General features: G+C 41.2%; 1 protein-coding gene across 3 annotated transcripts in view; it reads left to right on the top strand.

Annotated features, from left to right (window-relative positions):
* ZNF496 (zinc finger protein 496) overlaps positions 1-16,075 on the top strand; it is a 53,920-nt gene that overhangs the window by 3,018 nt on the left and 34,827 nt on the right. The window contains exons 3-6 of one of the 3 annotated variants that reach the window (XM_077137887.1): positions 996-1,112; positions 1,494-1,873; positions 2,253-2,436; positions 5,228-5,304. In XM_077137887.1, the coding sequence (XP_076994002.1) occupies positions 1,544-1,873; positions 2,253-2,436; positions 5,228-5,304 (591 nt within the window). In that variant the 5' untranslated portion in view covers positions 996-1,112; positions 1,494-1,543. Of the gene's footprint in view, positions 1-995; positions 1,874-2,252; positions 2,437-5,227; positions 5,305-16,075 lie in introns of all 3 variants that reach the window. The other 2 variants (XM_077137885.1, XM_077137886.1) reach the window with 2 other exon arrangements.

The raw sequence follows: 16,075 nt of genomic DNA, 5'->3' as shown, positions 1-16,075 counted from the left end.
GTCCAAAGTCAACAATCCATCATTTCATACTTATTTTTATGGTAGAGAAACAGGAGTCCAGAGACTTAGGTTTTTCTCACCGACTGCCATGGAGTGGCTTAGTAACTCTTCTTGCTTCGCTTGCATTCCTTTGAAATGGGAGTGAGGTTATTGGATCACCTCCCAGTGGGGACATTGAGGGCACTATGAGAGATACTGGATGTTAAGGTGCTCCGTATTGGGGAGCTCAGAGCAACCAGGGCATGTAGAGTGGGTGGCCATGTGCGTGGTTGTACACGCCTTGTACAGAGGGCTGGGGTGGAGGAAGAGGACGGTGTGTGTCTCCATTTGCCAGTGTGACTTTCGTTGTGACCTGTACTCTGGTCAGTTGAATGCAGGTTACAAGTACTAGCTGTTGGCCCCTGTGGTCCCTTTGCATTTGTACACTGGGTCCATCCACACAATAGCCCAAGACGTGTAGGGTCTCCTGTCTTCCATGGTGCTGGAGGTGAGAGCTGTGGTGTGAGGTTCTGTGATGTGCACAAATATGAGAGCTGAGATTTGAGCTGTGCCACACATTCCTCACTCCTCTGCTCTCCCTGGGGAGGGGCTGCGATGCTTGTGCTGTTCTCTTGAGCATCGTTTGAAGAGGATGTGGGCAGAGAAGGGGGATGGAGGCATAGTCGAAGGTCAGGGCATCTGTAAATATATGATCAAGTTTATTGTTTAGGTGTTCGAATGAGTTGGCTGGAAATCTGGTCTAAAAGCAATGATAAAGTACAGTGAAGCTGTCTTTTGTGATTCTCATTATTTTTTGGCCAGGCATCTTCTTGTTTGTCTGCTTCATTCCCTGCACACAGATTCGAGCAGGCTTCTCTGGGTGAAGCTGTTCTGGCTCTTTGTGTCTGTCCAGCACTGAGCATGGGTGTTAGACCTTTAGCAGTCAGCAGGGTAGGTTTTCTTTTCCAGAGTGCATTAGAGGCTTATCAAATGCATGTCTGCCTTTGTCTTTCCAGTTCAGTTTGTAAAGTTCTTAAGATCAAGGACGGTGATTTCTGCTCCAAAGCCTCAAGATAGCAGTTTGCTCAAGCACATCACCTCCGGTCCTCTCCAAGAGGACCTGGCCACCGAAGGTAACAGAGAGGCTTAATTATGGCTCACTGCATGCAGCCCCGTCAGTCTTCTGGAATGCTGACAAGGCCAGTGTCACGTTTAAATGCCACTACTTCTCTCCTGGATTTCCTGCCTTATTCCTCTCTGCCCTCATAGGGCAGTGCACGTGTAATGACACTGAGAGGTTCTTGAGGGAGGTGAGGGTTCCTTCCTGTCTCATATGTAAGGACCGGTCACATTGACACCGCGCACATTCTCCAGGGCTTTTGCAAAGGGCTCCAATCACTGTCCCCCAAAAACTACTGCAGGAGACAAGAACATTGAAGCCAGCAATTTCTGTTTGGAAATAGGGTCGTCTTGCTGCTGGTGCTGACCCCCATCAAATCCCATCATGCCCACAGCCCTGTGCCCCCGAGTCTTGGCTCCGAAGGAAAGTGAGGAGCCCAGGAAGATGAGGAGCCCACCTGGAGAGAAGCCCAGCCCCCAGGGAGAGCTTCCTAGTCCAGAGTCCTCCCTCCGTCTCTTCCGCCGCTTCCGCTACCAGGAGGCGGCAGGACCGCGGGAGGCCCTGCGCCGCCTCTGGGACCTGTGCCGGGGGTGGCTGCGGCCCGAAACACACACCAAAGAGCAAATCCTGGAGCTGTTGGTGCTGGAGCAGTTTTTGTCCATCCTGCCCTGGGAGATCCAGAGCTGGGTACGGGCCCAGGAGCCTGAAAGTGGCGAGCAGGCTGTGGCTGCTGTGGAGACACTGGAGCGGGAGCCGGGAAGACCCTGGCAGTGGGTAAGCTGAGGGGACCATGCTGGGTGGGTTGGGAACGGTGCTGAAGGTTTTTACCAGCCCTTACACACAGATGCTTTGGTGGGCTAAGCATTCCCTGGATAAAGTTGAGGAATTGTATCTACAGCCCCATGCTTCAGGCCTAAAGAGTTCAGTTTCCTAAGAAAGTAGGCTTCATTCCCTAAAGGCCCGAGTTTGAGACCCAATTATGTCATGCCCCTTTACAGCCCTAAGGACTGGGCTGGGCTTCTGGCATTCAGGAGTGGATTCGATGGTCAGAGGCTCAGGGGAAGGAGGGGGGTTTGCCCAGTACCTTGCAGAGCTGGCTGGCCCTTCCCCTGGCCAGGGATCTCCACCTGAAAAGCCCTCTCTGGGATTATAGCGCAAGCACTGTGAAGACCCCGTGGTGATTGACGATGGGGACAACCCTCCGGACCAGGAGCAGGAACGGCCACCAACAGAGTCCCAGAGTGACTGTACAAAGATCCAGGACGCCCAGCCCATGGCCCTGGTGGAGGGCACTGGGCTCCCGAGCCGACCGCCAGGGCAGCTCTGCGGGGACCAAGGTACAGGGACCATGCATGTGCTGTGAAGAGTGTGCAGGAGGTGTTCAGGCACGCTCTCAGTTGAGTTCTGAGGGGGACAGTGGTTTTCTACTCTCAGTGAATATGGCATGGTGATGGCTCTATAGATCAGTAGTTCTTCCCCATCCCCTGGGAAACTTTGAACCCATATCACAGCCTGGCTCCAGCCTTGGAGCAGTGCAGTCAGAATCTTGGGAGGGTGTGTTTCATCTTCATGGTCTTTCTAGGTCTCCCTGGAGGGAACTCTTCTGGAAAGAGGTATCTGAGGGCGCACTAAACCTGCTTCCATGGGCTTTTACTGATTTAGGGGTAATTCAGGGTATTGCGGTGCTATAAAGGCCTGCAGCGTGGTTCGTTGACATGTCTCCGTGTCTCTCTCAACCTTGGTTTCCCCACCTAAACAAGCCTTGCTCTCAGGATCATTGTTAAGCTGCAAAGAAATAAACGAAAATGCTTTGGAATATATATAGTGGTCTCTTGAAAACCTGGGGCATAAATGTCTGTCTGGATGTACAGTAGTGGGCACAAACAGAAAGTTTTGGCACCAAATAGGCTTGGCTTTGAATCCTCTAGAAGGGACCCTGGGTATATTTGCAGTTCATAAAGCCTCAGTTTCTTCATTGTCACCTTTACTGGTTTTTTTTTTGAGGAGTAAATAAGATAAAACCTGTAAAATGTTTAGCACAGCGCCTAAGCTGCACATGATTTGTCATTGATGTAGTTACCTTAGGAAGTCGTGTGCCCTCAGGCTGGAGGAAGATTAGTTGAGGTAGACTTGCCTCGCTGCACTGTCGGTATTGATGGGAAAAAAGAGTACATGGGGGTCATGAGTGTATTCTTAGGATTCTAAGTTGTTCTTGGCATTATCTTTTCAATGAAAAGTGCAGAGTAATTTTTGCAGTGTGAGAAATTATAGCAGCCTTGTACCAATGAAGTACATTCTTCATCTTCTGTATGTTAAATGTCAAGCTAGGCATAAAGGAAACAACTTTTCACCCAAATAAACAAAGCAGCCAGTGAACCTCCAGGCAGCCAGTGGACACAGCAGGGCTTTTGCAGGATGATTAGGGCTGTGTAGCCAGGGAGTGTTCAGGAGGAAGGGCAGTTTGAGGAAGCACATCAGTCTGCGTTTGCTCTTCTTGGTTAGGTTCTGGAATAACCCAGCCACCACAGGTAGGATGGGCTTTGGAGGCAAATCAGAAGTAATAAATGGCGCAATAATAAATGGACGAGGTAGGTATGAGGAAAGACATAAGAAAGAAGTTAACATTAGGGCAATTTATTATGGAATGAGCTGCCAATAAAAGCTGTATGGTTCCTAATCTTGAAGATCTTCCCCCAAAGCTAGTAAATAGCATCATTCTTAAATGACTTCATCTGAGGGCTAAAAGCTCTCTGAAGTTGCCTGCCATGAGTTCATTTATTCATTCATTGTAACAGAGTATAAGGTAAGGTAGGGTTGTAGTCCATCCACCGGAAGATGATGAAATATGAAGCAGCAGAATTAAATGTCCCTCCCCAAAACCACCTCACCCCCTAGCCTGAACTTCCAGCAGCAAGGTGAAGAGGTTGACTCCCACGGGTTCCACCAAGGACTTCACTATCAGCTGTGCCAACTCTTGTACCCAGTCCCTTGCTGGGTGATGCCAGTACCTGCTATTTCACGAAGGCTGTGCTTCCTGTGGCAGGAAGGTCAGGGACACTAGCTTCTAGTCTCAGTGTTGACCCTTATTTCACATTTAACCTTGAGTTAAATCCTGGGAATTTCTCTGAACTGGGAGATTATAGTATAGCTTTCTAATTTTTTTCCTGTAAAAGGAATATCTTTCAAAATGCAAAGCTCATCTTTAGATGGCTGCACCATTGGCCAGGTACTTAATGCCTGAGCAAGGAGTTGTCGGTAAGCAGGAAAGAGAAATCATGTTAGAGTACGGCAGAGGGCCTTAGAAGTAGTTATGGGTGGGTTTGGTAGCTCAAAATCAGAGTGGTTGAGATGGTTCTAGAGCCATACTTTGTGCAGTTTGGTGTTACGGTGGTTTTGAGCTTTATTTACCCTTTATTGCAGATGATGAAGCTGAGGTTCCTTGACCTGCAGGAGGTCGCATAGCTAGTGGCAGAGCCAACTCAAGCCTTGGTGTTCCCTTTTTTTTTTATTGTGGTAAAATTCATATAACATAACATTTTAACCATTTAAGCTGTATTTTTAAATGGTTAAAATGTATTTTTAAATGCTTTTTAAATACATTTTAAAATTTATTTTAAAATGGTTTAAAGTATATTTTAAAATGGTGTATTTTAAAAGAGTTAAAATGGATAGTGCATTTTATAATTTTAAAGTATGTATTTCCAGGACATTCCCAATTGACGGACATTTGGGTTGTTTCCACTTTTTGGCTATTATAAATAATGCTTCTGTGAACATAGCTTTTTGTTTGAACACCTGTTTTCCATTCTCTTGGGAATAAAATTAGGATTGGAATTGCTGGGTCATATGATATTTCTGTTTTACTTTGTATAAAGTGCACTTTGCTGTATCGTAACAAATCTTGTTTGCAAAGAGCATCTCATATGCATTATCTTCTAATCCTCATTTTAAAAGTGAGAAAAGAGACCTAAGATGTTATGACAGACAGGCGTGTGAAATGGTTTCCTGTGGGCTCTCCCTTGTCATTTTCCTTGACTGCTAAACTGGGAGGTAAGGCGGTAGGGAGATAGGGAGCTGTCGGCAGGAAATCTGGGCCTTTTTGGAACACCCTTTTTTAATCTCTTTCAGTTCTTCAAGACCCTCCCCTTCTTCAGGAAGACAGTTTGAGGAACACACCACAGGTGACTGCCCTCCAGCTGCCTCCGGTGAGTGCTATCTGCAAGTGTCCTTGAAAACCCAAGTCAGTCTTTCCATAAGCTTGTACCTCCCTACAGAGCAGCTTTCCAAGGACTCTAGCCAGCTACTTGTCTGCCAAACAGACTATCCAGCTGCAGCCCAGGAAAACTAAAATGGAAAGTACATGAGTTCCGTCGATACCCTCAACCTCTCTTCTGCCTGCAGAGTCCCAGCTGCTCACAGACCTGGCTGTCTGGCCACTGTTAGGAGACTTTGTGCAGACAGTCCTGGAAGAAAATAAATACCCTCGTCCTGGAGGTTCTCTCAGTGGGCCTCTTCTCAGGGTTCTCCTCCTGTGAAAATGGGGACCTCGTCATGTTTTTACTTCATGGGACATTTTTTATTAAACCATATTTCAGATTTCACTACCATCACACAACCATGGGTTGGTGTAGGCAGGGAGGACTAGGGATGGAAGGAGTTTTCCTGCCTGGAGTAGGAAGCATCTCCAGTCCTTGTCTCTGTTAAGAGTTCTTCCACAAACCCAATGTATTCTTATGTTCAACACATGTTTTAGTTTCCTAGGCTGCTCAAAGCAGATACCATGAAATGGGTTGGTTTAAACAATGGAAATTTATTAGCTTACAGTTTTGAGGCCAAGATGTCCAAATCAAGGCAATGCTTTCTTTCTAAAGTCAGGCTGCCAGCTATCCTTGGCTTCTCTGTCACATGGCCTGGCACATGGTGACATCTGCTGGTCTCCCCATTCTCTTTTTGGCTTCCTTGATTTCAGTTGCTTGCTTCCTGGCTTTCTCTCTCTCATCTCTGAAGTCTAGGATAAAGACCCATCCTGAATGAATGAAGTGGTTCACACCTTAACTGAAGTAGCTTCCTCAAAAGGCCCTACTTAAAATAGGTTTATATTCACAGGAATGGGTTAAATTTAAGAATGTGTTCTTCTGCGTACAGCTTTAAACCATCACAGCATATAACCGCAGGACCTATTATGTCCTGTGATGATTGCTAGGCACAATTGACCTGAAGGATATAAACTTGTTATTCTTATTATGAATCAATATCTGGCAGAGTTAGTTCAGTGGTAGAATTCTTGCCTGCCGTATGGGAGACCCGGGTTCAATTCCCAGCCCATGCACCCTCCCCCCAACAAATAAAAAGAATCAATATCTGTAATCAGTAGGACATTCAAGGGAAAAGTATGATTTTAGTATCTAATGAGGTTTGCTATTCATATTTGAATTCCACCCAAGTCCGTACTATGTGCTTAGCACATAGTGAGATGGGAATGTAAATTTTGATGAATCGGTGCTATTTCATTACTATACTGAAGACAGAGTTTCTGCCCAATACACTAAAAACCATCATCATGCAGATTTTTTCAGTCAGACTCTTTAGATAATTATAGATTCACATGCAGCTGTAGGAAATATTACAGAAAGATTCATTGTACTCTTTTAGCAGTCTCCCCCAATGATAACACCTTAGAATACTACCTAACATCTTAGGATATTGACATTGATACAGTCAAGATACAGAGCATTTGTTTAACAGAGATTTCTCATGTTGCTCTTTTTTTCAGCCAAGCCCACTTCTCTCCCCTACCCACCCCCTGTTTAGTAACCTCTGGCCCCCACTAATCTGTTGTCTATTTCTGTAATTTTGTCATTTCAATAATGTTCTATAAATGAACTCATACTGTGTAACCTTTTGGAATTGACCTTTTTCATTTTTCAGTCAACATTATTCTTCGCCTGTGTATAAGTTGTTGTGTATATCCATAGTTTGTGCCTTTTTATTGGTATGGATATACCATAGTTTGTTCATCCGTTGAAGGGTATCTGGGTTGTTTTACAGCTTTGAGCCATTATGAATAATAAACATAATATATTTTATGTGTGTGTGTGTACAGGATAAAAGATCAGCAATGCAGTTGTTGGGTTCCATGGCATGTTATGTCTTTTAAGAAACTGCCAGTTTTCCAGAGTAGCTGTACCATTCTACACTCTCACCAGCAGTGAATGAATGGTCCAGTTTTTCTGCATACATGCCAGCATTTGGTATCACTAGTTTTAATTTTTACTGTTCTAAAGGATATATAGTTGTTTCTTGTGGTTTAAATTTGCAATTCCCTAATGGCCAATGATGTTGAACATCTTTCTGCATCTCAATTGCCATCTCTTTATATTCTGGTGAAATGTCTCTTAATTTCTTTCACCCATGTTCTAATTAGACTTTACTTTTCTGCTGTTGAATTTTAAGAGTTCTTTTATGTATTTTAGATACTTCCTTTGTAGGATATATGGAACGCAAATATTTTCTCTCCCTCTGTAGCTTGTCTTTTCATTCCCTTTATGGAGTCTTTACTAGAGCAAAAATTCTTCATTTGGATTAAGTCCAGTTTATCACTTTTTTTCATTTTAAGGAATGTGCTTTGAGTGTCAAGTCTAGAAATGCTTTGCTGGGACCTAGATACCAAATATTTTTTCCCCATTTTTTCTGAAAGTTTTTTAGTTTTATGTTATGCATTCAAGTCTCTCATCCATTTTCAGTCGATATTTGAATAAGATACGAGACTTAGGTCAAGGTTTATTTATGCCTATGCACGTCCAGTTGCTTCAGTTCCATTTGTTGGTAAGACTGTCTTGCCTCCATTGAATTGCTTTTGCACCTTCATGAAAAATCAGTTGGGCGTATTTGCATGAGTCTCTTTCAGTTACTCTTGTGTTTCCTTGATCTATGTGTCTATCCCTTCACTAACACCACATAGTCTTGATTATTAGAGTCATATAATAGATCTTGAAGTTTGGTAGACTCATTCCTCCTACTTTATTTTCTTTTCCGAAATTGTTTCACCCATTCTAGTTCCTTTGCATTTCTGAATGAATTTTATAATTTTATTTATAACTATGAGGAATCTTAATGGGACTTTAATAGGAATTGTATTTACTCTTTATATCTATTTGGGGAGAATTAACATTTTAATTATCTTGATTCTTTCAACCTGTGAGCATGTGATGTCTATCATTTATTTGTTTCTTTGATTTCTTTTATTAGCATTGTATAGTTTTCAGCATATGAGTCTCATACTTTTTGTTAGATTTATATCTGTATTTCATTTTTAGCAATTATAAGTGGTATTATATTTTAGATTTTGATATCAGCATATTCATTTCTACTATCTAGAAATACAATTGATTTTTTAATACAATACAATTTTTTTTTTTTTGGGGGGGGGGAGCGTGGTGCAGGAATTGAACCCGGGTCTCCTGCATGAAAGGTGGACATTCTAACCACTGAACTACCCATGCACCCCGGTACAATTGATTTTTGTTTATCATTTGCTTTGTGACCTGTCTGAAGTCAGTAAATAAATTCTAGGGTTTTTTTTGGATTTTGATTTTTTCAGATTCCTCAAGGATTTTTCTATAGACCTTTATGTCATCTGCAAATAGGGACAGTTTTATTTCTTCTTTCCTGTCTGTGTGCCTTTTATTTCCTTTTCTTGGCTCATTTCATTGGCTAGAGCTGCAAGGAGTATGTTGAATAGCAACGGTGAGAGCAAAAGTGGCCTTTTTCCCATTCTCAGGTGGAAAGAATTCAGTCTTTCACCATTAAATACAGTGCTAGCTGTTGGTTTTTATAGATTTCTTTAGCAAATTGAGGAAGTTTCCCCTCTTTTTTAGTTTGCTAATGCTGCCAGAATGCAATATACCAGAAATGGGTTGACTTTTATAAAGAGGAGTTACAGTTTACAGTAGGCCCTAAAAATGTACAAACTAAGGCTTCCAGAGAGTTACCATGATTCTGAAGAAAAGGCAGACAGCATTCATGATTCCTCTGGCACATGGGAAAGCACCATCTGTTGGCTTTCTCTCCCAGCTTCTAGTTTCAAATGGCTTCCCCAGTGGCATTTTCTTTCTGCATCTCCAAATGTCTCTGTCTCTGTCTGCTCTAAGGCTTTTCCAAAATGGTTCCCTTTTAAAGGACTGCAGTAAGCAGATTAAGACTTATCTTGAATGGGCAGAGGTACATCTCCATGGAAACAATTTAATCAAAATGTTATAGGTGGACAGGCCACGCCTGTTCTTGCCTGCCATGCCGGAGACCTGGGTTCAGTTCCTGGTGCCTGCCCATGCAAAAAAAAGAAAGATGTAATAGGTGTGCTCTGACAGGACTGGGTTAGGAAAAAGAACATGGGTTTTCTGGGGTACATAATAATTTCAAATGAGCACACCCTCTCGCCCTACTTTTCTGATAGTTCTTATCATGAATAAGTATTGAATTAGTCAAATAAGTATTGAATTAGCTTTTTCTGCAGCTGTTGATAATGATGATGTGAATTTTCTTCTTTAGCCTGTTAATTTGGTGGAATGTGTACTGTTAATTTTACTTCTCCTTGACCTGGAAGCACTTTTCCATATAATTATAAAAGCACCTGCATATCCTGCAAAATGACTGTCTCAACTTCTGCCAGACAGGAGCCTCTTTCATCCCGCCTGCCTCTGTTGTGCAGCCTTTGACTTTTCCCAGTGCCTTGACTATCTTCCTGTACTCAACTTCGTTTGTATTTCCAGGTTTGGATACATTTTCAGAAGGGAGGTGACTGGGTCAAAGGGAACAAATGACCAGAGCTTTTGAAACATATCCTTCAATTTTTCCTTCAGGAAAGTACCACACACTTCCACAGTGCTTTTTGAGAGTACTGGTTTCATTCACACATCATCAGCGGTGCTGACTGTTTTTCCTCATTAAGAGATCAGCTTTTATCAAAATCATTTTCTCTCTTCCAATCTTTTATAAGGAGATTCAGTTCCTACATGAGGCCCTTGCCTTCCCTTCTGTGAAACTTAACTTGCGATGACAAACTTCAACCCAATATTGATGTTTTTCTGACAGAGCAAACTTATTTAAGGGTAGTTCAAATGCAGAATCTTGGCCTCACTCCAGGGCAGTTGAATCAGAACTTGTATTTTTAACAAGATGCCCAGGAATTCACTTGCAAATCCAAGTTTGAGAAGCCCTTCATTCTAGGTAACTGGTTCTAAACCCTGCTTCAATTTCAGAATTGAATTATTTAATTAATTAATTAAAACTTTTTTGGGGGGGATTAATTTCAAACGTTGAAAAAATTGCAAAAATAGCACAAAAACTACCCAATGCAGTTCACTTTCTTTCCCCTGTTTTCTCCCTTTCTTTAACAGTCCCCACTATCTATATTTTTTAATTTAAATTTTTTATTTCGAAATGCTTCCAAACTTGCAGGACAGTTACAGAAGTAATCCAGAGCCTGTACAGATACCCAGTACAGATACCCGCTCCACCAATGTTGGCATTTTCTCACATTTGCCATATCATTCTTTCTATCCATTAATCAGTCCATCCATCAGACTATCTATTTATTAGTCCTCAATCTGTAACAGTCTCGTTTACATTCATATATGATATTTAACATATATGGCATTTTGAAGAGGACGAAGATTAAATAGGAACTATAAAGCAAAAAAACGGGGTAAATTTTTGGGAGTTGTGTACATTTGAGCCTGACAGTAGGAAAGAATTGATGAGAAAGGCTGTAGAGGAAACAGTATAAGGAAGTAAAGGCATGTCCTGAAGATATGTGGGAAAAGAACCTTTTGTGCCTGGGTGCAGAAGAAATACTGAATTCTAAGTGGGGAAGGCGATTTTCTTTAAAGTTTTAATTTTGAAATACTTTCAAACATACAAGAGAATTAAAAAATAATACAACCCCCATAAAGAGAATGCCAACAAACCCCTAACCACTAGATATTCAGATCAAAAATTTACCATTTTGCCCTATGTGCTGTATCATTCTGGCTACTTATCTATCGATCCACTTTCCCAAAACCTGAGTATAGGCAGTATGCATCATGTTCCTTAAATACTTGTTGCCTATTACATTTACTGAGAATAAGGATATCCACTTATGTAACTGTGTTTAATGTAGTTATCAAGTTCAAGAAATTTAACATTGCTATGAAGTTCACACTCTAATTTATAATTTTTTCATGTGTCCAAACAATGTCCCTTTGAATCTTTTCTCCTCCCTTGCTGTATCCTATCCATGATCATACATTGCCTTTGTCATTGTCTCTAGTTGCCCTTACTTTTTTTTTTAATTGTGGAAACATATAGACAACATAAACCGTCCCATCTCAACCACTCTCGAGCCAGCAATTCAGTGGGATTAATCACATTCACAGTATTTTGGTAATGTCACCAACTTAGATACATATTTTTTTATAATATGCACGTTCTTTTTTTTCATCACATGGTTGTATATTCATCATCATGATTATTTCTTAGAACATTTGCATCAATTCAGAGAAAGAAATAAAAAGAAAACAAAAAATTCATATATAACCATACCCCTTACCCCTCCCTTTCATTGATCACTAGCATTTCAATCTACTTAATTTATTTTAACATTTGTTCCCCCTATTATTTATTTTTTGATCCATATGTTTTACTCATCTATCCATAAGGTAGATAAAGGAAGCATCACACACAAGGTTTTCGTGATCATACAGTCATGTTGCGAAAGCTGTATCATTATGCAGAGGTCTTCAAGAAACATGGCTATTGGAACACAACTCTACATTTTCAGGCAGTTCCCTCCAGCCTCTCTGTTATGCCTTAACTAAAAAGGTAATATCTATTTAATATGTAAGAATAACCTCCAGAATAACCTCTCGACTCTATTTGGAATCTCTCAGCCATTGACACCTCATTTTGTTTCCTTTCTCCCTTTCCCCTTTTGGTTGAGAAGGTTTTCCCAATCCCTTGGTGCTGAGTCCCAGCTCATTCTAGGATTTCTGTTCCATGTTGACAGGAAGGTCCACACCCCTGGGAGTCATGTCCCACATAGAGAGAGGGAGGGCAGTGAATTTGCTTGTCATGTTGGCTGAGAGAGAGAGGCCACATCTGAACAAAAAAGAGGTTCTCTTGGGGTGACTCTTAGGCCTAATTTCAAGTAGGCTTAGCCTATCCTCTTCAGAGTTAAGTTTCATATGAACAAACCCCAAGATTGGGGGCTCAGCCTATTGCTTTGTCACCAACTTATATTATTAGAACTTTCCTATATCCCTAAACAGAAAACCTATACCCATTAGGCATTAAATGCCCATTCCCTCTGCCCCCTACCCCTGGCAAACTGTACTCTAATTTCTGTCTCAATGAGAGTTCATGTTCGCAGATATTTTCTTTGTAGTTAACATTCTAAATCAGATCACTCTCAATCAAGGCAATCTCGTTTGCTTTGATACCAGCTTAACTTCAGTAGCATATACAAGCTATGTCCTGTACCACTCCATACCTCCACCTTTATGTAGTTCTTGTCACGGATTACATGTTCTACATTACGGGCCAACACCACTGTTTTGTCATTACATTTCTTTTTTCAACATTTTTAAATTAGGAAATATTACATACATACAAAAAAGCAATAAATTTCAAAGTACTTTTAAACAAATAGTTACAAATCAGATTTCAAAGAGTTTGGTGTGGGTTACAGTTCCACAGTTTTTTATTTTTCCCTACTAGCTGTTCCAAGACACTGGCGACTAAGTGAAATATCAATATAATGATTCAGCAGTCATACTTATTTGTTAAATCCTATTTTCCCTGTTATAACTCTCCCTTCTCTTTTGAGCCTTCTCCTAATCTTCAGGGGTATTTAGGGTATATCCATTCTAGTTTTTCATGTTGGAAAGGGCTGTGGATAATATGCAGTAAGGGGATGTAACTAGCTGATGTACTTGGAAAGGCTGGCCCCTCTGGATTTCAGTACTTATCTAGCCTAGGAACCTGTATTAGCTAGGATTCTCTAGAGAAACAGAATCAGCAGGAGATATCTGTAAACATAAAATTTATAAAAGTGTCTCATGTAACCGTGGGGATGTAGAGTCCAAGGTTTGTAGGGTAGGCTGTGAGCTGGCAGTTCTAGTGAAGGTCCTCAATGAACTCTCAGGAGAGGCTGGCTGGCTAAAGCCAGAAGAGTGATTGTCTCTTCTGAATCCTCTTGAAAGCCTTCCAGTGATTAGATTAAGCATCATTCATTGTAGAAAACACTCCCTTTAGCTGATTGCAAATCAACTGTGAATATAGCCAACACGATCATGGTTTAAGTCCATGAGATGTCTTTCATAGCACAGACAGGCCAGCACTTGCCTAACCAGACACCCGGACACTATCACCTAACCAAGTTGACACTTGAGCCTGACCATGAGAGAACCCATCTGGAGGTTGTAGGTTTCTGGGAAGTAATCATACTACTTGAAATTTTTATAGAATTTCAGATAGAGCCCTAGGTGTTCTTTAGAGTTGACAGGAATGGTGTTGGTTGGGGTTTCGCAAACGATGGTAAATAGCAATATCTAACTGAAGCTTGTATAAGAGTAGCCTCCAGAATAGCCTCTCGATTCTATTTGAACTCTCTTAGCCCCTAATACCTTATTTTGTTACATTAATTTCCCCCCTTTTGGTCAGGAAGGCATTGTTGATCCCATGGTGTTAGGGCCAGGCTCATCCCTGAGATTCCTATACCATGTTGCCAGGGAGACTTTCAGCCCTGGATGTCATATCCTACATGGGGGAAGAGTAATGATTTTACTTGCAGAGTTGGGCTTTGAAAGAGGGGGGCACATGTGAGCAACAAAAGGGGTCCTCTGGAAGGAACTCTTAGGCATAACTATAGACAGGCTCAGGTTCTCGGCTACAGAAATAAGCTTCACGAGAGCAAGCCTCAAGGTCAAGGGCCAGCCTGTTAACTTGGGAGTCCCTAATGTGTGAGACAGCATCGGGTTTCCCTGGTGGTAAATATTAATAGATCCCTATTTTTTCTCCTGTCCTTCAAAGGACTTTGGCAATACGTTTTCATTTTCTGCTCAGTATACTTTGGGATATATCTGGGCATTTTATTACGCTGTACAGAATTACAAGCCCTCATTCCTGTTTTGGGCTCCATGTGTTTGGGTTGTTTAAATGAGCTATCCAGATAGATTAAGTTAGATTTTTGGCTACAAAAATTTAGGTTTTGGACAAAATAAATCTCTCTTCCTTTGGTCTCATAAGTAGGTGAAGTTCTTAAATGCAGAGACTGTCTTGCTTACCCCTGGATTCTGGTCTACCTTAGTCCTGACCTGATCGGTTTTGTTCTTATTTTTAATTGGAGCCTGATCCCGTTTTTGGTTTCTTTAGCAGTTGTTGTATGTGGCAATGTTGACTTTCAGAGCTGCTGAACTCCAACTCTGAGTCTTAGGTGTCATACAGGTACCCAAGGTTTCTGGGAAATACTAGGTTATTCATATATAATACAGCATCTCAAAATCTAGAAACAACAATTACAACTCCAGACTAAATGTGACGGCTGTAAGAGCTTACAATGTAGGCTCCAAAATTTCTTATAAGTATTTTCTAAAAGCGAGCATACATTATTTGTTCTTTCATTTCTGCCTTATTTTGCATCAATCACATAATGCCTCCAAGGTTCATTCACCTCGTTGCATGCCTCACAACATTGTTCCTTTCTGTAGCCACAAAATATTCCATTGTATGTGTATACCACAGTTTGTCATTCTACTTCTCAATGTATCCTTCAGCCATCTCCATCCATTGGCCATCATGTATAATGTCCAAAGACAACAATCTATGTCTCACATTATTGTCGCTTAATTGTACAGTCATCAACATTCATAATTTTAAACAACTTTCATTGCTCCAAAGAGCAAAATCACCCATTAACACATCCTTACTGAATAGAAATCCGAACTCCCCCTCTTGTCCTTCCCATCGCAGTTATTTACCTCTGGTACTGTTGTGGGACTGTTGATGGTTTCCTGTTAAACATAGATCATAGCATGCAGCAGTTTTCCCCTTATATCCCAATGTTACTTACTCTTTACATAAGATTCGTACCTTTGAAGCAGTTCATGCAGGAACTGAAATATGTAGTGTTAATCAGTGGTATACATGGCTTTATACAACCCGTTTCAGTCATGTTCACTTTAATATGGCAATATTACTCATAGACCTACTAATGAGCTGCTTTCACTTCTGTCCATTCCCTTAGATTTCACTTCATCCTCATTAGCTAATTGTTCACCCATCTTTAGCTTCTGTGTATCTCTAGGTTCCCCATATTCTATATTATAAGCCTCTGAGTTTACCTTTACCAAGGTTATGAAAGTGAAATCATACAATATATCCCCTTTTGTATCTGGTTTATTTCACTTAACATTATTTCCATGCGTCCTATGCTTCAGATGTTGTTTCATCTTACTACTGCATAATATTCCATCGCATGTTTATACCACATGTTATTTAGCCACTCATCTGTCGATGGGGACTATTTTGTCATTACATTTTATTCACCTTTTAGATCCTGTAGGAAGTAGAAAAGGAGTTGTAAACTGAAGACTTAATACTACTGGGTATTTATATTTATCCTTGCCTTTTCCCTCACTGGAAATGTTTATTTGTGGCTTTGGTCTGTGGCCTGTTATGCTTTCCTCCCAACCTGCAGAACTCGAGTACTTCTCATAGGGCCAGTTTTGTGACAGCCTCCCTCAGCATTTGTTTATTTGAGAATATCTTAATTTCTCCCTCCTTTTGTGTGTGTGTGTGTGTTACAGTGAAACATTTTTTACAAAGCAAGCAACAGGCCGGAATTGGTCCATGGGCCATAGTTTGCAGACTTCTGCTCTAGGACCTTGTCTTCCTCTGTATTCAGCTGGTTGATCGCTAAAGAAACAGCATCATAGAAGT

Source organism: Tamandua tetradactyla, chromosome 20 (assembly GCF_023851605.1).
Source record: "Tamandua tetradactyla isolate mTamTet1 chromosome 20, mTamTet1.pri, whole genome shotgun sequence".
NCBI classification, from domain to species: Eukaryota; Metazoa; Chordata; class Mammalia; order Pilosa; family Myrmecophagidae; genus Tamandua; species Tamandua tetradactyla.
Note: the sequence above shows the minus strand (reverse complement) of the source record. Positions and strands in the feature narration are given on the sequence as shown.